Source organism: Pristiophorus japonicus, chromosome 3 (assembly GCF_044704955.1).
Source record: "Pristiophorus japonicus isolate sPriJap1 chromosome 3, sPriJap1.hap1, whole genome shotgun sequence".
Classification (NCBI taxonomy): Eukaryota; Metazoa; Chordata; class Chondrichthyes; family Pristiophoridae; genus Pristiophorus; species Pristiophorus japonicus.
The window spans coordinates 115,808,916-115,833,222 of record NC_091979.1 but is presented as its reverse complement, the minus strand read 5'-3'; the positions used below and the strand labels follow the sequence as shown (position 1 = coordinate 115,833,222).

General features: G+C 46.2%; 1 protein-coding gene across 1 annotated transcript in view; it reads left to right on the top strand.

Moving 5' to 3' along the window:
* Positions 1-24,307, top strand: part of dnah9l (dynein, axonemal, heavy polypeptide 9 like) — a 668,659-nt gene that overhangs the window by 243,221 nt on the left and 401,131 nt on the right. The window contains exons 30-31 of the mRNA XM_070873660.1: positions 5,241-5,474; positions 6,240-6,371. Of these exons, the coding sequence (XP_070729761.1) occupies positions 5,241-5,474; positions 6,240-6,371 (366 nt within the window). The remainder of the gene's footprint in view (positions 1-5,240; positions 5,475-6,239; positions 6,372-24,307) is intronic.

The following is a 24,307-nucleotide window of genomic DNA, read 5'->3' as shown; positions in this document are numbered from 1 at the left end:
AACAACTTGTTTGAACAAAGTAGGTTTCGCGCCTGATCAAAAGCCCATTCCTGACAGTCCCCCCAAAACCAATCGCAACCCTTATGCAGGAGCACATGTAGCGGCTCCAACAATGTGCTCAAGTTCAGCAGAAAGTTCCCGAAATAGTTCAACAGTCCCAGGAATGAACGCAACTCCGATGTGTTGCAGGGCCTGGGTGCTCGTCGAATCGCCTCTGTTTTGGATTCGGTGGGCCGAATCCCATCTGCAGCAACCCTCCTGCCCAGAAACTCAACCTCAGGAGCTAAGAACACACATTTAGACTTCTTGAGTCGCAGGCCTACCCGGTCCAGTCGGCGTAGCACCTCCTCCAGGTTGTGGAGGTGTTACTCAGTGTCTCGACCCGTGATGAGGATGTCGTCCTGGAATACGATCGTTCCAGTAATGGATTTAAGCAGGCTTTCCATGTTATGTTGAAAAATCGTGGCTGCTGATTGAATGCCAAACAGGCACCTGTTATAAACGAACAGTCCCTTGTGTGTGGTGATGGTGGTCAGTAGTTTGGATTTGTCGGCCAGTTCCTGGGTCATATAGGCTGTAAAGAGGTCCAACTTGATGAACAGCTTGCCGCTTGCCAGCGTGGCGAAGAGGTCCTCCGCTCTTGGGAGCGGGTATTGGTCTTGTAGGGACACCCGATTGATGGTGGCCTTGTAGTCACCACAGATCCTGACAGAGCCATCCGTTTTTAGAACGGGAACGATGGGGCTTGCCCAGTCGCTGAATTCAACAGGCGAGATGATGCCCTCTCGCAACAGCCGGTCCAATTCGCTCTCGATTTTTTCCCGCATTACATACGGCACCGGTCTGGCTTTGTGGTGCACTGGCCTGGCATCCGGGGTGATGTATATCACTACTTTAGTGCCTTTGAAAGTCCCGACGCCCGGTTGGAATAGTGACTCGAATTGTTGTAGGACTTGTGAGCACGAATTTCGCTCCACCGAGGACATTGCGTGAACATCCCCCTATTTCCAGTTCATCTCAGCTAACCAGCTCCTCCCCAACAGTGCGGGACCATTGCCCGGGACAATCCAGAGTGGCAGACGGTTCGCTAACCCATTGTGTGTGACAACCAACATTGCACTGCCTAGCACCGGAATGATTTATTTGGTGTAAGTCCGTAATTGTGTCTCAATACGTGCTAATTTGGGTCTACTGGCTTTAAGTGGCCATAGCTTTTCAAATTGCTGAATGCCTATGAGTGACTGGCTGGCCCCAGTGTCCAGCTCCATGCATACTGGGATACCGTTCAACAAAACCCTCATCATCATTGGTAGCGTTTTGGTGTACGAACTGTAAATATTCGCCGCATGGACCTGCTGAACCTCGGCGTCCATCGATTTGCCCCAAAAGTCATCCTGCCTCACAGAACCCTCTTCTGATCCATCCGCCTCATATATATATATATATTTTTTTTTTTTAAATTCGTAGCCAATCGTTCCAATTCTTTGTCAAATCACAAACGCCAGAGGTCACCTTGCACCTGTCAAGGATCACTCTGCGCCAATGCTCTTAGCCAAAAGGCCTAGAGCCACTGCACCGTTCCTGGAAGTACTGCAATACCAGGTTCGTGCCATGGAGGTGGATGGGTCAGGTCCCCCACACACCTCCGTGGAGGTGGATGGGTCAACCCTCCCCACCCACCTCCTGTTTCCAAAAATGCAAGCATATACCTTCCTGACCAGGGAGGAACCACCCTGAGGTCATGGTGGCTGGTCAGAAACGGGAGTACACTTGATCTTAGCCAAAAGGCCATCCGCCTCATATATTGGTTGCAGGTTTTCTGAACATTTGAGCTAAGTGGCCACTGAGATTTCAGTTTCTGCAGACAAACTGTTGGAATCTGCAAGATCTGGCTGAGTGTTTTCTCCCACACCTCCAGCATGAGTTAAAGTTTCCATTGTTGGGAACAAAGGGACTATGGTCAGGAATTCCATGCTGACTGTCCCTTTGACTGCTCTTAAGTACCCTATTAGTGGGTGTCAATGGCCCCATCCCGGGCCGCATTGTCCACTATGATGGCGTGAACATCCGTTCAGCCTGCCATTGTCTCTGTTGAGGTCCTGCTCTGAGGTCTATTGCTGCCTGGTAAATGTCGGACTGCCCCTGCCTGCCTACGGGGCTCTGAGTAGCATTGATGGTGTTGACTCCCAGATCCATCGCCGCGTTAGAGGCAGAATTGCGCGCATGAATCATTTTTGTCACTTCCTCCCTCGCCATGAAAGTTTGAGTTAACAACGCTGCCGCTTCCAAGGTCAAGTTCTTGGTCTCAATTAACTTGCGAAAAATTCCCGCATGACCAATACCCTTGATAAAGAAGTCCCTTAGCATCTCCCCCCAGCAGGCGTCTGTGAACTTAGAGGCTGGCCAAAAGCCAGAGGTCCGCTACAAAGTCCGGTATGCTCTGTCCTTCACGACGTCGGTGGGTGCAGAATCTGTGTCGAGCCATGTGTATGCTGCCTGCCGGTTTGAGGTGCTCCCCGATTAATTTGCTAAGCTCTTCAAAAGTTTTGTCTGACGGCTTTTCGGGTGCCAGTAAGTCCTTCATGAGCGCATAAGTCTTTGGCCAGCAGCTGGTCAGGAGATGAGCCCTTCACTTGTCGGCCGCTGCATCCCCCAGCCAGTCTGTAGTAACGAAACTTTGCTGAAGCCTCTCGACAAAATCGTCCCAGTCTTCCCCAACACAGTACCGTTCCTCTGTGCTACCGGTGGCCATTCTCGTTGGTCGTGAATTCCCGTTTCTCGTCGCCAATGTAAAGTCCTTACTCTACAGCATGAAACCACACGAGGCACATTCCAGCGACAAGGCCACTCTGTGACCTTAACTCTTTATTACAGGACTCCAGAAGTGATGACCCCACGTGCGACCTCCCTTTTTCTACCTGTGTGATCAGGTAAGGAGTGTCTCCCATAAGTTCACCCCCTGTGGTCAAGGTGTGCATCTGAGTTGAGTGTATACAGTAATACAGTGGTGTTACATTGTAGTTACAAGCATGACACATACTCACTGGAATACCGTTCAGTTCAACTTTCAATATTATTGGTGGGCATTTCGTCGTGATCGTGTATACCCTGTGCACCTCTGCCTCCTCCGTACGAGTTTCCAATTCCGTCTGATTCACCGTGGATCGATCTTTCTCTGCAACATGGTGGTTTGCAGGGTTTGCAGCTCGCCTCCACATTCTTTGGAGGTGTCCCATTGTTCTGCAGCCATTGCACGCATAGTGCTTAAAGCGGCATTGATGGGGCCGATGATCACCCGTGCAGCGCCAACAGGGTGTTAACTGCCTCGCATTAACAGATGATGGCGGACTCTAGGTCAATTGAGGCCGGGCCACAGCAGCCGGCGTGTACGTTTTGCCATGTGCATTTCTGCTCAAAGCCGACGTTACTTTATGCACTGTACTGGCCAAAACTTCTTTATTCTGCGAAATCTGCTATGTGTTGTCGCTGGTGGACATAAATGCCTGGGCTATCATTATGGCTTTACACAGATTCAGAGTTTTTACAGTCAACAGTTTGCGAAGGATTGTCTCATGTCCGATGCCAAGTACAAAAAAGTCCCCGAGCATTTGTTCTCGGAATCCCTCAAATTCTCAAAGTCCTGCAAGGCGCCTTAGTTTGGCGACGTAGTTTGCCACTTCCTGGCCCTCTGATTGTTGACACGTGTAGAACCGATATCTCGCCATCAAAATGATTTCTTTAGGAATTACGTGCTCCCGGACCAGTGTACACAGTTCTTTGTAGGAGTTCTCTGTTGGTTTAGCTGGGGCCAGGAGATTCTTCATGAGGCCATAGGCTGTTGCTCCACAGACAGTTAGGAGGATCGTCCTTTGTTTGGTCGCGTTCTCATCCCCTTCCAGCTCGTTGACCACGAAGTATTAGTCGAGTCTCTCCATGAAGGCCTCCCAATCGTCCCCCTCTGAGAACTTCTCCAGGATACCGACTGTTCTTTGCATTTTCGCGTGGTTGTTCGTTACCTCGTCGCCAGTTGTTATACTCAGAATAAATTGTCAGACCGAGTACTGTGTGTAATGAGCAAGTGTGTCCTTAGCTCCTTTATTGTAGTTCCAGAGTGCAGGTACCTCATGGGTGGCCTGCTTATATACTGTGCTCCCAAGGGATACTGGGATCCCTTGGGACTCCAATAGGTAGGCCCTCTGGTGGACAGGTGTGATGCAGGTTACAAGGGATTAAATACATAACACTTTCCATACCTCGGGAGCCTGCTATCAGCGAGGGTAGATGCCGCCGACGAGTTCTAACACCGCCTGCAGTGCGCCAGTGCAGCCTTTGGTCGTCTGAGGAAGAGAGTGTTCGAGGATCAGGCCCTCAAATCTGACACCAAGCTTATGGTCTACAGGGCTGTTGTGATATCCATCCTCCTGCATGGCTCAGAGACGTGGACCATATACAGCAGACACGTCAAATCGCTGGAGAAATACCACCAATGATGTCTCTGCAAGATCCTGCAAATCCCCTGGGAGGATAGACGCACCAACGTACGTGTTCGCGATCAGGCCAACATCCCCAGCATCGAAGCATTGACCACACTCGACCAGCTTCGTTGGGCGAGCCACATTGTCCACATGCCCGACACAAGACTCCCAAAGCAAGCACTCTACTCTGAGCTCCTACATGGCAAGCGAGCCCCAGGTGGGCAGAGGAAATGTTTCAAGGACACCCTCAAAGCCTCCTTGATAAAGTGCAACTTTTCCACTGACACCTGGCCAAAGACCGCCCTAAGTGAAGGAGGAGCATCTGGGAGGGCGCTGAGCAGCTCGAGTCTCATCGCCGAGAGCATGCAGAAAACAAGCGCAGACAGCGGAAGGAGCGTGCGGCAAACCAGACTTCCCACCCACCCTTTCCTCCAATGACTGTCTGTCCCACCTGTGACTGCACAGTCACCTGAGAACTCACTTTTAGAGTGGAAGCAAGTCTTCCTCGATTTCGAGGGACTGCCTATGATGACTCGCCACCGCCACGCTCCCCCCCCCCCCTCCCCCACTAGTCTAGATTGGGAATTTGAACTGTGAGGAAATGAGGCAGAAACCTTGCAGATCATACTTTTGTACACAAATCTTTGAAGGTGGCAGGAAAGTTAATAAAGCAGTTAAACTGGATAAAAGCAGGCCCAGTATGCATATCTACAAGAAAAGATAAAAGTTATGTTCCTAACAAAGATTAATTTTCTTATTTACTAGGCTGAATGTTGGCTCCGTCATCTTGAGGAGACAATGCGAACCATGGTCCAGCAAGAGATCATGGAAGCAGTAGCAGCATACGAAGAGAAGCCGAGAGATCAGTGGTTATTTGATTACCCAGCACAAGTGGCTTTGACTGGCACTCAGATTTGGTGGACCACAGATGTTGGAATTACATTTGAGCGTCTTGAGGAAGGCTTTGAAACTGCTTTAAAAGATTACAACAAAAAACAAGTGAGTTGCCTTTAAACAGAAGTTTCTGATCAAACCTGTAAATACCAGGATTTTGAATTGTAAAATTTAGGTTACAGTACTTTGACCATACTGAGTTAATTATGTTACCTGTTGTGGGCTTTTACCTGTACATTGTACAGCATAGTGAAAACCTGATAAAAACACACAATGTTGGGAATTTCTTCAGAGGTTCTCCTGATCAACCGTCGTGACGTCGACTGAACATTGGCGGCAACCCTGTTTATATGATTTATTTGGGGTTTCTGTCGATCAACGGCCAAAGTTACGCCGGCTGATGAACCCCGAGGAAATTTCTGTTTTACTGATTGCTTTTTTTCTCACATGGTGGACCTGTATTTCCCATCATCCCTTCCTCTCATTATTGTAAGTTCTAGCTGCAGAACTCAAAAAGGGAAGGCTGACCATTGATTAACATATGCAGTCATTATTTTAAAATTGAAAGTTTGTTGAGAATGCATTACAGGCTGTAAAACAATCCCACCCATCTTTTATTCCTCAGTAATATTCTGGTAATAGTCTCAAGAATGTGTAAAGTATAAGATTGAACTAATTTGCCTTTCCCACTATCTATTCATTCATTTTGCTTCAGCTGTTCAATAAGCATATTTTCTACATTTTGGTTAATACATAAACGGGAGATGCCTTGCAAGTATAGCGCTTTCTGGAATAACTAATCGATGTATGACATGTAGTGTACTGTACCTTATCTTTTTGAGTAGTCAAATATAATTATTTTTATTGCAGATTGCTCAGCTAAATGCTCTTATAAACATGCTACTAGGGGAGCTCACCCATGGTGATCGTCAGAAGATTATGACAATCTGTACAATTGATGTACATGCCAGAGATGTTGTAGCAAAGCTCATAGCACAGAAGGTAATTCATTGTAGCAATTACCCTAATGCATTCTTAAAGGCATAAAATAAATATAATTTCCTTGTAAAGGGGCTGTTCAGTTGCTTCTGGAAAGAAATGACAATGTTTTGATTCAGTCAGTTGGGCCTTTTCCATAGATACGTTACATAATTATATTTACTTGCTAAAGTACAAGATTGAATTTGTTGTATTTGGTATAAATTCCTCAGAATTCTGATTACATTGCTATCAGAGTGAATGCAGTTTTAATACATATGCTTTTTATTTTTGTCTTTGCAGTCAGAGCTTACACAAGTGTAGCAAAACTGAACTGGTTCTAAATATAGGCTATACACACTGCACATCACAACTCATTTAACTGTTGTTGTGTACTCTTGATATTTTCCTCCTCTTTTAAATGGAATCTTCAATCTCTCCTACCACTGTATTTATACTAAAAGTGTTGGGAAATGATTCTGAACAATATCTGCTGCTGAATAAATGAAGACCATTTTAATTGCTTTCAATCCATTAATAATTCTGTTGAGTACAGAGCAACAAAATAACAGATGGTAGATGGTAGATTTAAATGTTCAGTGCAGAATGTTTAGGAAATATAGAGAGCTGTAAGAAAATCATTTTGCTGATTCATTTAATTTATACATAATTCCTACCATATACCTAGTTCTAAGATATATTTGTGCCAGGTCAATGCTATTCCAAGCCTTATTTTCAAAAGCCAGATCCATTTACTGTTGGAGTCAGGCAGAGAGCATACTACATCAAAGCATGGGGCAGAATCCTTAAAACACTTGAGATTGTGGGGCTATTTTGAAAATAATTTTTTTCCTGAAAGTGATTACTGCAGAAGATACGACTTTTCAGAAAAAAATATAAAAGCTTTGGCTATACGGTCAGAGGGGATGGAATGCAAATAAAATTGCTGTTTTGCAGCCCTGTAGTTCAGTATTTTGTTAACTTATTTTTGCAAAATATTTTTTTATCAGATTTTGTTTGTGTGAGGGAATGGTATTTGTAATATTAACTTTAACCTCCCAAGCAGGCCAATGGCTTGTGTTGAGTAACACAATGGCAGTCAATCAATTTTTTTCCAAATTCCTAAATTGATAACTTCATCCCATGTGTCAGTGCAAAATGTGGAAGTGATGCACTCAGCTTTTGTATTCAGTACAATTGAATTTTGCAGGTATTAAAGACGATTTGGAAATGCATGAAATGCTATGGAAGAAAAAATGCTTACCCCTTTGAAGTCAGGCATGAATTATGCACTCTGTTGCCTCTGCGCAGTTACCATTGTATACTTTGCAGTATTTTTTTGTTACACCATTATTTCATAGACATGATAAAATGGCCATATAATATAACATTACCAACAGTACTATGGTCAAATATTGAATGCCACTGAATAGGTAAATTTAAACTCTGTTTGTTTCCCAAGGTAACAGTAGAGGCTCTTGTACCATGATCTGTTTGCTATGGGGACTTTTGAAATAGCTATTGCATGCCAGCCTTGGCTCAGCAGTAGTATTCTTGTCCTGGTCCGAAGGTCAGGGGTGCAAGCCCCGTTCCAGAGACTTGAGCACATAATCTAGGCTGACACCCTACGGCAGTACTGAGGGAGTGCTGCACTGTCTTTTGGATGAGTTGGTAAACAGAGTCCCTATCTGCCCCCTTGGGTGGATATAAAAGATCCCATGGCACTATTTGAAGAAGAGCAGGGGAGTTCTCTTGGTGTCCTGGCCAACATTTATCCCTCAACCACCATGACTAAAAAACAGATTATCTGGTCATTTATTACATTGCTGTTGCTGTGCTCAAATTGACTGCCGCATTTTCCTACATGATAACAATGACTACACTTTGGCTGTGAAATGCTTAGGGACATTTAAAGATCACTTGGATGAACATGAACAAATGTACACCCCAGTCTGGAGTAAAAATAAAACGGGGAAGGTGGCTCAACTGTGGCTAACAAGGGAAATTAAGGATAGTGTTAATTCCAAGGAAGAGGCATATAAATTGGCCAGAAAAAGCAGCAAACCTGAGGACTGGGAGAAATTTAGAATTCAGCAGAGGAGGACAAAGGGTTTAATTAGGAGGTGGAAAATAGAGTATGTAGAGTGGGAACATAAAAACTGACTGCAAAAGCTTCTATAGAGATGTGAAGAGAAAAAGATTAGTGAAGACAAACATAGGTCCCTTGCAGTCAGAATCAGATGAATTTATAATGGGGAACAAAGAAATGGCAGACCAATTAAACAAACACTTTGGTTCTGTCTTCACGAAGGAAGACACAAATAACCTTCCGGAAATACTAGGGGACCGAGGGTCTAGTGAGAAGGAGGAACTGAAGGAAATCTTTATTAGCCAGGAAATTGTGTTAGGGAAATTGATGGGATTGAAGGCCTGATAGTCTGCATCCCAGAGTATTTAAGGAAGTGGCCCTAGAAATAGTGGATGCATAGATGATCATTTTCCAACAGTCTATCCACTCTGGATCAGTTCCTATGGACTGGAGGGTAGCTAATGCAACACCACTTTTTAAGAAAGGAGGGAGAGAGAAAACAGGGAATTATTGACCGGTTAGCCCGACATCAGTGGTGGGGAAAACGTTGGAATCAATTATTAAAGATGAAATAGCAGCGCATTTGGAAAGCAGTGACAGGATCAGTCCAAGTCAGCATGGACTTATGAAAGGGAAATCATGCTTGACAAATCTAGAAATTTTTGAGGATGTAACTAGTCGAGTGGACAAGGGAGAACCAGTGGATGTGGTGTATTTGGACTTTCAAAACGCTTTTGACAAGGTCCCACACAAGAGATTGGTGTGCAAAATTAAAGCACATGTTATTGGGGTAATGTACTGACGTGGATAGAGAACTGGTTGACAGACAGGAAGCAGAGAGTCGGGATAAATGGGTCCTTTTCAGAATGGCAGGCTGTGACTAGTGGGGTGCCATAGGGCTCAGTGCTGGGACCCCAGCTATTTACAATATACATCAATGATTTAGATGAAGGAATTGAGTGTAATATCTCCAAGTTTGCAGAAGACACTAAACTGGATGGCGGTGTGAGCCGTGAGAAGGATGCTAAGAGGCTGCAGGGTGACTTGGACAGGTTAGGTGAGTGGGGAAATACATGGCAGATGCAGTATAATGTGGATAAATGTGAGGTTATGAACTTTGGTGGCAAAAACAGGAAGGCAGAATATTATCTGAATGGCGGCAGATTAAGAAAAGAGGAGGTGCAACGAGTCCTGGGTGTCATGGTACATCAGTCATTGAAAGTTGGCATGCAGGTACAGCAGGCGGTGAAGAAGGCAAATGGCATGTTGGCCTTCATAGCTAGAGGATTTGAGCATAGGAGCAGGGAGGTTTTACTGCAGTTGTACAGGGCCTCACCTGGAATATTGTGTTCAGTTTTGGTCTCCTAATCTGAAGAAGGACATTCTTGCTATTGAGGGAGTGCAGCGAAGGTTCACCAGACTGATTCCCGGGACGGCAGGACTGACATATGAGGAGAGACTGGATCGACTGGGCCTGTATTCACTGGCATTGAGAAGAATGAGAGGGGATCTCATAGAAACATATAAAATTCTGATGGGACTGGACAGGTTAGATTCAGGTAGAATGTTCCCGATGTTGGGGAAGTCAAGAACCAGGGGATACAGTCTAAGGATAAGGGGTAAGCCATTTAGGACCGAGATGAGGAGAAACTTCTTCACTCAGAGAGTTGTGAACCTGTGGAATTCTCTACCGCAGAGAGTTGTTGATGCCAGTTCGTTGGATATATTCAACAGGGAGTTAGATATGGCCCTTACGGCTAAAGGGATCAAGAGGTATGGAGAGAAAGCAGGAAAGGGGTACTGAAGTGATGATCAGCCATGATCTTATTGAATGGTGGTGCAGGCTCGAAGGGCCGAATGGCCTACTCCTGCACCTATTTTCTATGTTTCTATCCTGAGACCGTGAAAGCCACTTTATAAATGCAAATGATTTCTTCGATTTTAAAATTTTAGTTCTTTTAGAAGTTTTGATGGCAAGTTTCTCTGTATGAGATGTATATTTTGGTGACTCCGAGAAAAAAATGCTAAAAATACCAACTTCCATTATTCAAAGGATTTAAAATAAAGTTGACTTAAATTAAAACATTTAAACTATACAATTTAATTCTCCCTGTGCCTGTAGCTAGTAAACTCAACCAAAGAGTTGCAGCCTGTCAATGTGTTAGAGAGCACAGCAAACCAATCAGCCAGGCAGTAGCACCAACCAGACCATAATCCGATAGCACAATAAAATCAAAATAAGAAAAGATGATCCCAGGATATTAAAATGTGAAAAAGGTTATACAGCAAAATGTACTTTGCTCTCATTTTTCTCTCCTCTATAAGTTGTCTTGGTGACATCATCTGAAGACTTGGTCTTGGCTTACATATGTACGCTGACGACACACAGCTCTGCATTTTCACCTCTCTCAACCTTTCCATTGCCTCTGCGAACCGTCTGCTTCTTTGAAAACCAGTCTTGGATGAGCCACAATTTCCTCCAGCTAAACATTGAGAAGACCAAAGCTGTCATCTTCCTCTACAAACTCCATATCCTTGCTACTAATTCTATTCCCCTCCCTGGCCACTGTTTCGGTTGAACCAGACTGTTTGTAATCTCGGTGTCCTATTCGACCCTGAGATGAACTTCTGACCCCAAGGGCTAGACTTTCCACTTTTTGTGCAGATCGCCCAAAAATGGGTGTTATTTCCAGCGTGGGCGGTAAAAATGGGTTTTGAGATCGCCGGATTATCGCATATTTTCAAAACCCTAACTTTCCATATTTGAAAATGGGCGTTACTGTGTGAGCGATCTGAAATGGGCATTAGTGTTAAATTTTTTTGACCTTCTGCCATAAAGTATCGCCGACCATAGCAACTGCATGGCAACGCTCGTTTCCCGCGTTTCAGGAGGTCAGGGGTCATCATTACATGCGCATAAGAGGAGACCGAGAGAGAGGGAGCAGAGAGGGACTGAAAGCAGGTGTGGGTGTGGTGTGTGCTTCTTTGGCTGTTGTGGGAGGTACGAGGGAGATTCATCAGCAGCAAAAAGCCTGCTAAGCACAAAGAAGATAGTTGGCACCGAGTTTTTGTGGAAAAAATAATAGTTAGGGATAGAGGAGGCGACCCAGCATGCTATGGAGACTAAGGACGCTGGTGAAAGCAGTGAGCTGGGAGAAGAACAATTGGGGGGACGCAAAAGAGCAAGGAGGTTCTCGGATGAGGCAAATGCCTCCCTCATGCAGAAGGTCGAGTCACGCTGGGGTCAGTTGACCCAGGGAGGCCGTGGGAAGCCCATGCCAAAGGCCTACCAGAAGATATGGGCCGAGATAGCTGAGGTGGTCTCGTCGGCGACCAACGAGGTGCGTGAGGGCAACCAATGCCGCAAGCGATGGAACGACCTTGTCGGATCCGCCAGAGTAAGTATCACATGTATTTACATGTACTTATATATTTATATCATTGGAATTGTAAGTGTAATGAGTGATTAAAATCAGATGTGATGTCTTGCACTTATACTGGGAAGGTTGTACTCAAAGCCTGTGGTCAGGATGTACGTATTTTGGTAGAGAATGTTTACATCTGTCGATTATGTGTTGTATCAGTCTCTGTGACAGTACCTAGCAATGATATCATGCAATGATCTCATGCCATGTCGTGCTGTTGTTAATTTTTACAGAAGAAGCTGTCGAGGAATAGGGCCGAGCAGAGGCGAACGGTTTGGAGGCCATCAGTCATCATTGACCTCACCGACATCAAGGCGTGGGTGCTGGTATTAGTGGGGACCCACCCTCGGTTGGCCATGCAAGCAGCAGCAGAGCCTGATGTGATGCCACGTGAGTAAAGTATACACCATTGCGTGATGTAAAGTCAATAGATGCCACACCCACTCATATCCGACCAATATTATTTGATAGATGAATCATAAAATTCTCTAAATAATGATGTCCTCATGAGAATCATTGCAATCCAGAATTTGGTGATGGTCATGAAATGTGATGTCTGTGATGATTTTGGTAGCGGTATTGCTTTTGTCGTGCATATGCTGTGTGTAGCGCGGGACTCACCTTGTGACCCTAGCACCACTTCTCCTCTAATAACCTCATTTATGTCTTGCAGCTCAGCCAGCAGTGCGGCCCCATGCAAAAACACTGTCATGTATGTACTTTTGGGATCACTAGCCACTAGATGGCGTCACTGCTGGAGGCCATTGGGCTGCACGCAAGTGTGTGCAGCCCAAGTATAAAAGGCCAGCCATTTTGTATATTAGTCACTTTGGGCCTTAATAAAGCAGAGCCAAGGTCATACCTCTTGGAGTTAAACAGTACTCAGTCTAACAGTTATTGCATACACAATATTTGGCGACGAGGCAACAAGAACCTTTGCATGCAAAAATGAGCACAATTGGATTGTTGGAGCGATTGATGGAATGTGACCAACAAAATGGAGGAGGTCGGCAAAGCAGATCGGCGCCGGGCAGTGTTCCTCACAGTTTGCAGTTCTAAAATTTAAGGTCTGATAAAGAATCTACTCCTGCCTGTGAGTCCAACAGAGAAAACATATGAAGAATTGTGTACACTGGTACAGGACCACCTTAAGCCAGACGAAGGCATCATCATCTTAAGATACAGATTTTACACGCACGTTCGCTTAGAGGGCCAGAATGCGGCGGAATTCGTTGCCAACCTGAGATGTCTAGCAGGACCGTGTAAGTTTGGGGCTGTGTTGGCACACATGCTGCGGGACTTCTTTGTAATTGGCATCAACCACGAGGTGATCCTGTGTAAACTACTGGCGGTGGAGATGTTGGACTTGAACAGGGTCATCACGATCGCTCAGTCATGCACAACGATGGATAGAAGTCTAAATTAGATATCAGTGAAAAATCGAAACTCAGCAACTACTGTAAATATGATTGATTTGGCGTTCGGCAGAGCGGGACATGGCAGGGCCTACCCAACTGCGTACGTGAAACCTGTGGCTGCCTAAAGTCTGCCAGTGGGAATGCATCCGATTTCTCTGTGTTGGCATTGTGGGGGAAATCACCAGCACCAGCAGTGCCGATTTAAGCAAATAGTTACAAAGGCTGTCTGAGAGTGGGGCATCTCCAGCACAAGTGTCCGCAGATGAGCAAGCGTGCTGCGACATACCACATGGAGGATGATGGTCAGACAAGCGCGGATCTGGATATGCAATCCGAGATACCAGAGGAGGAAGTGTATGGACTGTATTCGTTCCTAACTAAGAGAAAACCAATAATGATCAACGTGAAATTTAATGGGGTGCTGGTATCGATGGAACTGGACACGGGCGAGTCAATCGATAATGAGCCAGAGGGCATTCGACAAGCTGTGGGATACTAAGGCTGTGAGGCCCAGGCTGAGTCCCATCAATGCCAAGTTGCGCACATACACCAAAGAACTCATTACGGTGATTGGCAGTGCCACAATTAAAGTGTCATATGACGGTGCAGTTCATGAGTTACTGCTGTGGATTGTCCTAGGCAATGGCCCACGCTGTTCAGCAGCAACTGGCTTGAAAAAAATCAGATGTGATTGGAATGACATCAAGGCATTGTCATCGGAGAAAGATATATGTACCCAAGTACTGAGCAAGTTCCACTTGCTGTTCGAACCAGGCATCAGCAACTTTACGGGAGCCAAGGTGCAGATCCACGTGGACTCGGATGCAAGATCTGTCCATCATAAAGCTCAGACAGTTCCGTATATGATGAACGAGAAGGTCGAAATCGAACTGAACTGACTCCAGCGTGAAGGGACCATTTAATGAATGGTTGAATTTAATGAATGGGCCAGCCCCATTGTTCCTGTGCTGAAAAGTGATGACACAGTCAGAATCTGTGGAGACTACAAGGCTACGATCAACAGGGTTTCGAAACAGGATCAGTACCCATTACCGAAGGTTGATGACTTGTTTGCAATGCTAGCCGGGAAGAAGTCGTTCATCAAACTGGACTTGATGTCTGCCTACATGACACAGGAGCTGGTCGAGACGTTGAAGAGACTTATGTGCATTAACACGCATAAAGGACTGTTTATTTATCACCGGTGCCCTTTTGGAAATCGTTCGGCTGCAGCAATATTTCAGAGGAACATGGAGAGTCGACTGAAGTCCGTTCACAGAACTGTCCTGTTCCAAGATGACATCCTGATCACAGGTCGTGACTCCGAGGAACATCTGAACAACCTGGAAGAGGTTCTACATCGTCTGGACAAAGTGGGACTCAAACTGAAATGCTCGAAATGCGTCTTCATGGCACCAGAGGTCGAATTCCTTGGGAAGGAAAATTGCTGCTGACGACATCAGGCCCACGGACGCGGAAACCAAGGCCATCAAGAATGCATCCAAGCCGCAGAATGTGACAGAGCTGCGTTCGTTCCTGGGTCTACTCAACTACTTGGGTGACTTCCTACCTAAATTGAGCACCTTATTAGAACCACTGCACATGCTGCTAAGAAAAGGCGACAACTGGGTGTGGGGTGCGTCTCAAGACAGAGCTTTTGAGATAGCCACTAATCTGCTTTGCTTTAACAAGCTGCTGGTACATTATGACCCATGTAAACGTTATGTATTGGCCTGTGATGCTTTGTCATATGGAATTGGTTGCATACTCCAACAAGCTAATGAATCGGGTAAACTTCAACCAGTAGCGTATGCTTCAAAAAGTTTGTCTAAAGCAAAAAGAGCCTACAGCATGGTAGAGAAAGAAGCACTAGCCTGTGTGTATGGGGTTAAAAAGATGCATCAGTACCTGTTTGGTCTTCGGTTTGAACTGGAGACAGATCACAAGCCGCTTATTTCACTGTTCTCTGGAAAGAATGGTATCAATACCAATGCTTCATTCCGCATCCACAGATGGGCGCTGACATTGTCCGCTTATGACTATATCATTCGCCATAGACCTGGCACCGAGAATTGTTGCCCATACCGGAGGTGGAAATGCCACAACCGGCGGATGTATTGTTAGTTATGGATGCTTTTGAGAATGAAGGAACCCCTGTCACGGTTCAACAAGTTAAGACCTGGACCAGCCAGGATATGATTTTATCAGTGGTGTAGAGTTGTATCCTCAAAGGTGATTGGTCTGCCATACCTAAGCAAATGTGCAAGGAGACCAATCCTTACATTCGTCGCAAAGACGAACTGTCTATTCAGTCGGATTGTATACTGTGGGGCAATCGTATTGTTATATCCAAGAAAGGGAGAGAGAAATTTGTACGTGAGCTACATAGAACACATCCCGGCATTGTAATGATGAAAGCCATCGCCAGGTCTCATGTATGGTGGCCAGGAATTGACTCTGAGCTGGAATCATGTGTGCATCAGTGAACCACTTACATGCAGCTCAGCAAAGCACCAGCGAAATCGCCGCTGAGTCTGTGGTCATGGCCGTCCAAACCATGGTCCAAGATCCACATCGACTTTGCAGGTTTCTTCCTGGGGAAGATGTTTTTAGTTGTGGTGGATGCATATTCGAAGTGGATAGAGTGTATAATCATGTCATCCAGCACATCCACAGCTACCATTGAGATTCTCAGTGACATGTTCGCGACACGTGGTCTGCCTGACATCGTTGTTAGTGACAACGGATCGTGCTTCACCAGTCAGGAGTTTCAAGAGTTCATGAAACTCAGTGGTATCAAACACGTAAGATCAGCACTGTTCAAACCTGCATCCAATGGGCAAGCAGCAAGTGCAGTCCAAATCATAAAGCAGAGTATAAAGCGAGTAACCCAAGGGTCACTGCAGACCCGCCTGTCATGCATATTGCTTAGTTACAGAACAAGAGCACACACGCTTACTGGGGTCTCGCCTGCTGAATTAATGATGAAGAGAGGGTCTTAAGACCAAGCTATCTCTTGTACACCCTGACTTGAATAATTATGTTGAATATAGAAAACAAAGTCAGCAAGGGTATCACGATCGCGCAGCTGTGTCACACGATATTTCTGTAAATGATCCTGTATATGTTCTGAATTATGGTCAGGGTCCCAAGTGGATCACTGGCACTATCATGGCCAAGGAGGGCAACAGAGTATTTATTGTCAAGCTCAAAAATGGTCAAACATGCAGGAAACATATGGATCAGACAAAGCTGTGGCACACAGACGAACCGGAACAGTCGGAGGGAAAGACAATCGACGACCAACCAACCTAACCCCAGTCATCAGAGGACTCAGTGGTCATCAGTGAATCGGGACTTTCAATCACTGACATGCTCAATGAAAATGGACTTTCAATCCCTGACATGGCCATTGCCACTCCCACCAGGCCAGCCACCCAGCCACCAGTCACAACAGACGTGAAAACTCAACCAAGGCTGGAGTTGAACTGAGACGGTCAACCCTGGAGTGTAAAACACTGGACCGTCTCAATTTGTAAAAGACTGTGTTAATATCTCAGAGGGGGGTATTATCATGTATGTATTTTTGGGATCACTCGCCACTAGATAGCATCACTGTTGGAGGCCTTTGGGTTGCACGCACGTGTGTGCAGCCCAAGTATAAAAGGCCAGCCATTTTGTATATTAGTCACTTTGGGCCTTAATAAAGCAGAGCCAAGGTCATACCTCTTGGAGTTAAACAGTACTCAGTCTAACAGTTATTGCATACACAACAAACACTGAGCTCAGAAGGTGCGGGTGCGGGGTCGGACTCGTCGGACTCTCCTCCATCTGCTGGTTCCCTTCTCAACGGATGACGGTGCCGACTTCGAGGAGCTTGCATCCCTAATCTCCATAATCCATTCGACACAGATGACATCGAGTGCTCCTGCGGCCATTCCCACATCCACCGTGGAGGTACCAGGCCCAAACACCTTGCTACAGTGCACCCCAGGTGTCTCCAGGCCGGGTCGACTAAGCGGAGGTTGGTTTGATGCGGCAGGTCTGCTCCATGAGCGGCAGATCTGAGCGGAGACATAGGTCAGCAGATCCAACAGACAACGGGGGGCATAACCCTCCAGCTGTCGAGCATGTCTGCCACCATGACGGAGTACGTGCCGCAGATGACGGAGGCCCTGGAGCTGATAGCCAGGAACACTGGCGACAGAGGCCTCCCAGTGATCCCGGAGTGCGGCACTGCACCCCAAGGTGCCGCACCCCCATTGCCAACGACACATGAGAACCAGGAGGAAGATCTTGCTTCTGGCCCAGAGTACGTTCCCCCCTAGGGACCATCCTCTCACGTATCCGTCCAAGCAGCGGTTCTGTCATTATCCCCCCCAATGAAGTAGCGCCTGAGGAGCTCATCGGCAAAGCGGCTTGGAGTCAGGAGGGGAAGGGGAAGGGGTAGAGGTGAGGAGGAGAAGTGGGGGGCAAAGGAAAGTGAGGTGCATGGCCGCAGGTGTTGTCTTGGGCATATTTTTACATTGTTGATGCTATTTTGGTGGGAGGGTCGGGGAAGGGGCGAGGGGGCTACCTTGCTGCTTTGCATTTTTGTTCCAGGTTGCTGGAAATGGTGACCAATCGAATGATGTAAATGTGATAAATTTGTTGCTGCGTTGGGGTGTTTTTTTACAGTTATAATTATGTTTTCACACCAATAGTCGGATTAAATGTTTTATTATTTAACATAACTTTGTTGCGCATTGTCTCAGATAGCTGCACCATCACACATTGGTGATTTCTGAACATGAAAGGGTATAATTACACTTAACTTGAATCAACTTAAACTTTAACTGTCACCAAGGTGAGGCTCACCACTGATGTATGACCTGCACACTCAGCAGTGTTGCAACTCTATAAATAACAACAACGTTCTTTCAAGCAAAGTGCTCATTTATGAGCTGCTGACGTAAGAGTCTTGCAGCTATGTAGCCACCACGGGCCCTTTCCTGCAGTCTAGAGGGCGGCGGGGGTATGGTTTCAGCGTCAGCCTGATTGTCTGGCCCAAGGTCCGCGTCCACCTCCCCATTCTCCTCATCCTCCTCTTCCTCTCTCTCCTGAGGTGGACCGTCAGTTCCTTCTGGCAATTCTTGTCCCCTCCTGATAGCTAAGTTGTGCAGCATTGAGCACATCACCATGAATTGACTCCGTAACATCACCCACTTGCGCCCCTTCCTCAACCCATCTGCCACTGAAACTCTCATCCATGCATTTGTCACTTCCAGACTTGACTATTCCAATGCTTCCTTGCCCAGCCTCCAAACCTCCCTGCCGCACTCCCCACACCCCGATCTGTACACTTCTGCTGCCTGTATAGTGAAACATAGTGTTTCTATGTAAACTTGTATTTACTCTGTACAGCCACCAGAGGGCTCATCCCGTGGAGTCCCAAGGGATCCCACAATCCCATGGGAGCACAGGTATTTAAGGAGGCTTCACAGGTTCGAGAGGCACTCTGGAGACCTGCAATAAAAGACTAAGGTCACACTTTACTTTGAGCTCACAGTGTTCAGTCTGACTCTTCCTCCATACACAAAACTGGCAATGAGATACAGATAGAAAACCCAAAGATGCAGAGAACAGTAAGTATCCTGGAGAAATTCTCGGAGGGAGATGATTGGGAAACTTTTGTGGAGCGACTCGGCCAATACTTCGTGGCCAACGAGCTAGATGGGGAAGAGAGTGCTGCCAAACGAAGGACGATCCTCCTCATCGTCTGTGGGGCACCAACGTATGGCCTCATGAAGAATCTGTTCACTCCAGCAAAACCCACGGAGAAATCGTACAATGATTTGTGCACACTGGTCCGAGAGCATTTGAACCTGAAGGAAAGCGTTCTGATGGCGAGGTACCGGTTCTACACCTACAAAAGGACTGAAGGCCAGGAAGTGGCAAGTTATGTCGCCGAGCTAAGACGCCTTGCAGGACATTGCGAATTTGAAGGACATTTGGAGCACATGCTCAGAGACTTTTTCATACTTGGCATTGGCCACGAAACCATACTTCGCAAACCTTTGACTGTAGAGACCCCAACCTTGAGTAAGGCCATAGCGATAGCCCAGGCGTTCATTGCTACCAGTGACAATACTAAGCAAATCTCTCAGCACACAAGTGCTGTTACAAGTGCTGTGAACAAAGTGATGTTGTTTTCGAATCGTAACGTACAGGACAGGTCACACATACCTGCAGCTGCATGTCCGCAGATGTCTCTGAGTCCACCATCAAGGGTGATCAATGCAAGGCAATTAACACCTTGTTGATGCTGCGGGGGTGATCATCGTTTCCATTCATGCTGATTCAAAGAATATGTTTGCAAGGGCTGTGGAACAATGGGACACCTCCAACGAATGTGCAGGTGAGCTGCAAAGCCTGCAAACCACCATGTTGCAGAGGAGGACAGATCCACGGAGGATTGCGCCATCCGCCACAGGCCAGGCACAGAAAAATGTGCCGATGCTCTCAGTAGGCTGCCATTGCCCATCATGGGGGTGGAAATGGCGCAGCCCGCAGTTCTAGCCATGGTTATGGAAGCATTTGAGAGTAAGCAATCACCCATCACTGCCCGGCAGATGAAAACCTGGGCAAGCTAGGACCCCTTATTATCTCTAGTCAAAAACTGTGTGCTTCAAGGGAGCTGGTCCAGTGTCCCAGTGGAAATGCAGGAAGAGATAAAGCCGTTCCAGTGGCACAAAGATGAAATGTCGATACAGGCAGACTGCCTTCTGTGGGACAATCGAGTAGTGATCCCCAAGAAGGGCAGACGCACCTTCATCAATGATCTCTACAGTACCCACCCAGGCATCGTAATGATGAAAGCGATAGCCAGATCCCACATGTGGTGGCCCGGTATCGATGTGGACTTAGAGTCCTGCGTTCACAACTGTAATACATGCTCGCAGTTAAGCAATGTACCCAGGGAGGCGCCGCTAAGTGTATGGTCTTGGCCCTCCAAACCATGGTCTAGGGTACACATCGACTATGCAGGCCCGTTCTTGGGTAAAATGTTCCTTGTGGTTGTAGACGCGTACTCCAAGTGGATTGAATGTGAGATAATGTCGGCAAGCACGTCCGCTGCCACTACTGAAAGCCTGCGCGCCATGTTTGCCACACACGGCCTACCCGATGTCCTGGTGAGCGACAACGGGCCATGTTTTACCAGTGCTGAGTTCAAAGAATTCATGACCTGTAACAGGATCAAACATGTCACATCTACCCTGTTTAAACCAGTGTCCAATGGTCAGGCAGAGAGAGCAGTGCAAACCATCAAGCAGGGCTTGAAGAGGGTAACTGAAGGCTCGCTGCAGACCCGCCTATCCCGAGTCCTGCTTAGCTACCACACGAGACCCCACTCACTCACTGGGATCCTACCTGCTGAACTGCTCATGAAAAGAGCACTTAAGACAAGGCTCTTGTTAGTTCACCCTGATCTACACAAACAGGTAGAGAGCAGGCGGCTTCAACAAAGGGCATACCATGATAGCTCAAATGTGTCATGCGAGATTGAAATCAATGATCCTGTATTTATATTAAATTATGGCCAAGGTCCCAAGTGGCTTCCCGGCACTGTCGTGGCCAAAGAGGGGAACAGGGTGTTTCGGGTCAAACTTTCAAATGGATTCATTCACCGGAAACACTTGGACCAAATCAAACTCAGATTCACGGACTATCCAGAGAAACACACCTTGAACCGTACCTTTTTTGATCCCCCAATATACACACGAGTGGCAACCGGCACTATGGTTGACCATGAAGCAGAACCCATCATCCACAGCAGCCCAGCAGAGCCCAACAAATGATTCAACAACACCAGATTTCACACCGAAACCAGGGCAAGAAGGGCCCCAGATTGACTCACATTGTAAATAGTTACACTATTGACTTTGGGGGGAAGTGTTGTTATATATGTAAACTTGTATTTACTCTGTGTAGCCACCAGAGAGCTCATCCCCTGTAGTCCCAAGGGATCCCACAATTCATTCGGACCACAGGTATTTAAGGGACCTCACAGGTTGGAGGGACACTCTGGAGACCTCCAATAAAAGACTAAGGTCACACTTTACTTTGAGCTCACAGTGTTCAGTCTGACTCTTTCTCCATACACAACACATAGAAACATAGAAAATAGGTGCAGGAGCAGGCCATTTGGCCCTTCGAGCCTGCACCACCATTCATTATGCTCATGGCTGATCATGCAACTTCAGACCCCACTCCTGCCTTCTCTCCATACCCGCTGATCCCTTTAGCCGTAAGGGCCACATCTAACTCCCTTTTGAATATATCCAATGAACTGGACTCAACAACTTTCTGTGGTAGAGAATTCCACAGGTTCACAATTCTCTGGGTGAAAAGGTTTCTCCTCTTCTCGGTCCTAGATGGCTTACCCCTTATCCTTAGACTGTGACCCCTGGTTCTGGATTTCCCCAACATCGGGAACATTCTTCCTGCACCTAATCTGTCCAATCCCATCAGACTTTTATGTGCTTCTATGGGATCCCCTCTCATTGTTCTAAATTCCAGTGAATATAAGCCTAGTCGATCCAGTCTTTCTTCATATGTCAGTCCTGCCTTCCCGGGAATCAGTCTGGTGATCCTTCGCTGCACTCCCTCAATAGCAAGAATGTCCTTCCTCAGATTAGGAGACCAAAACTGCACACAATACTCCAGGTGTGGTCTCACCAAAGCCCTGTACAACTGCAGCAAGACCTCCCTGCTCCTATACTCAAATCCTCTCGCTATGAAGGCCAACATGCCATTTGCTTTCTTAACTGCCTGCTGTACCTGCATGCCTACTTTCAGTGACTGATGTACCATGACACCCAGGTCTCGTTGGTCCTCCCTTTTTACTAATCTGTCACCATTCAGATAATCTGCCTTCGTGTTTTTGCCACCAAAGTGAATAACCTCACACTTATCCACATTCTACTGCATCTGCCATGCATTTGCCCACTCACTTAACCTGTCCAAGTCGCCCTGCAGCCTCTTAGCATCCTCCTCACAGCTCACACTGCCACCCAGCTTAGTATCATCTGCAAACTCGGAGATATTACATTCAATTCCTTCGCATAAATCATTAATATATATTGTAAATAGCTGGGGTCCCAGCACTGAACCTTGCGGTACCCCACTAGTCACTGCCTGCCATTCTGAAAAGGACCTGTTTATTCGCACTCTTTGCTTTCTGCCTGCCAACCAGTTCTCTATCCACGTCAATACATTATCCCCTATTCCATGTGCCTTAATTTTGCACACTAATCTCTTGTGTGGGACCTTGTCAAAAGCCTTTTGAAAGTCCAAATACACTACATCCACTGGTTCTCCCTTATCCACTCTACTAGTTACATCCTCAAAAAATTCCGGAAGATTTGTCAAGCATGATTTTCCTTTCATAAATCCATGCTGACTTGGACTGATCCTGTTACTGCTTTCCAAATACGCTGCTATTACATCTTTAATAATTGATTCCAGCATTTTCCCCACTACTGATGTCAGGCTAACCGGTCTATAATACCCTGTTTTCTCTCTCCCTCCTTTTTTTAAAAAGTGGGGTTACATTAGTTACCCTCCAGTCCATAGGAACTGATCCAGAGTCCATGGAATGTTCGAAAATCACCACCAATGCTTCTACTATTTCTAGGGCCACTTCCTTAAGTACTCTGGGATGCAGACTATCAGGCCCTGGGGATTTATCGGCCTTCAATCCCATCAATTTCCCTAACACCATTTCCTGACTAATAAGGATTTCCCGCAGCTCCCTCAGTTCTTCCTTCTCGCTAGATCCTCGTTCCCGTAGTATTTTCGGGAGGTTATTTGTGTCTTCCTTAGTGAAGACAGAACCAAAGTATTTGTTCAATTGGTCTGCCATTTCCTTGTTCCCCATTATAAAATCACCTGATTCTCACTGCAAGGGATATACATTAGTCTTCACTAATCTTTTTCTCGTCACATATCCATGGAAGCTTTTACAGTCAGTTTTTATGTTCCCTGCAAACTTCCTCTCGTACTCTATTTTCCCCCTCTTAAATAAACCCTTCGTCCTCCTCTTCACCAAGTCCCGTTCACCCAGCACCCCTGTTCTCACTGACTTATATTGACAGCCGGTCACCAACTGCCTGCAAAATAAAATTCTCATCATTGTTTTTAAATCCCTTCCTAGCCTCACCCCTCCCATCTCTACAGCATCCTCCAGCTCCTAAAACCTTCCCCAAACTCTCTGTTACTCTGATTCTGGACTTTTGTTCATCCCTCCGGCTTCACCCCACTATTGGCAGCTGTAGCTAAAGCCGCCTCGGCCACACACTTTGGAATTCCCACCATAAACCCCTCTGCCTCGCTACCTCTCGCTCCTTATTTTAAGACCCTCCTTAAAACCCGTCTCTTTCATCATTACCTCTCTTAATATCTCATTTTTTGGTTCAGTTATTTTTTTTCCTTACACCACTGAGAAGCACCTTGAGATGTTTTTCTTACGTTAAATGCTAAATAAATGTGAGTTTTTGCTGTTTCCTCTCCATGTATTTTCTATTCTGTTCCCAATCGGGAGGGTGAGACTGTTCAGTCGGCACACCTTCATACATAATGTTGTTAGTGTGCAGGGGGTGGGTCCTCGTCAGTGAAAGAAACATGTATGGTTCTCACTTCTGATCGGTATCCAGAATCTTATGTATGATGTCTGTGAGGACAGGATTGGGCTCAGATGTGATGCCTCCACAGCTGAATAGTCTACTGACTCTCGAGGTCTAGTGTCACATATAAACAATTGCAACATGTGCAAAATATTGAAAGTGCTTGAAGGTACTTGTGGAGCTATATGACTGTAAAAGTTAACATCTTCAGGACAGTAAGGGTAAAAAGACGGGAGGAACAACAAGTGTCAGTGTAAAAACATCAGTGCAGCAGATGCACATTAGATTATGATGAAAATGGTATGCTGTTGTTCATTTCTCAAATAAAAGACAATGGGCTAGAACCTCCACTTTTTTTGCATGC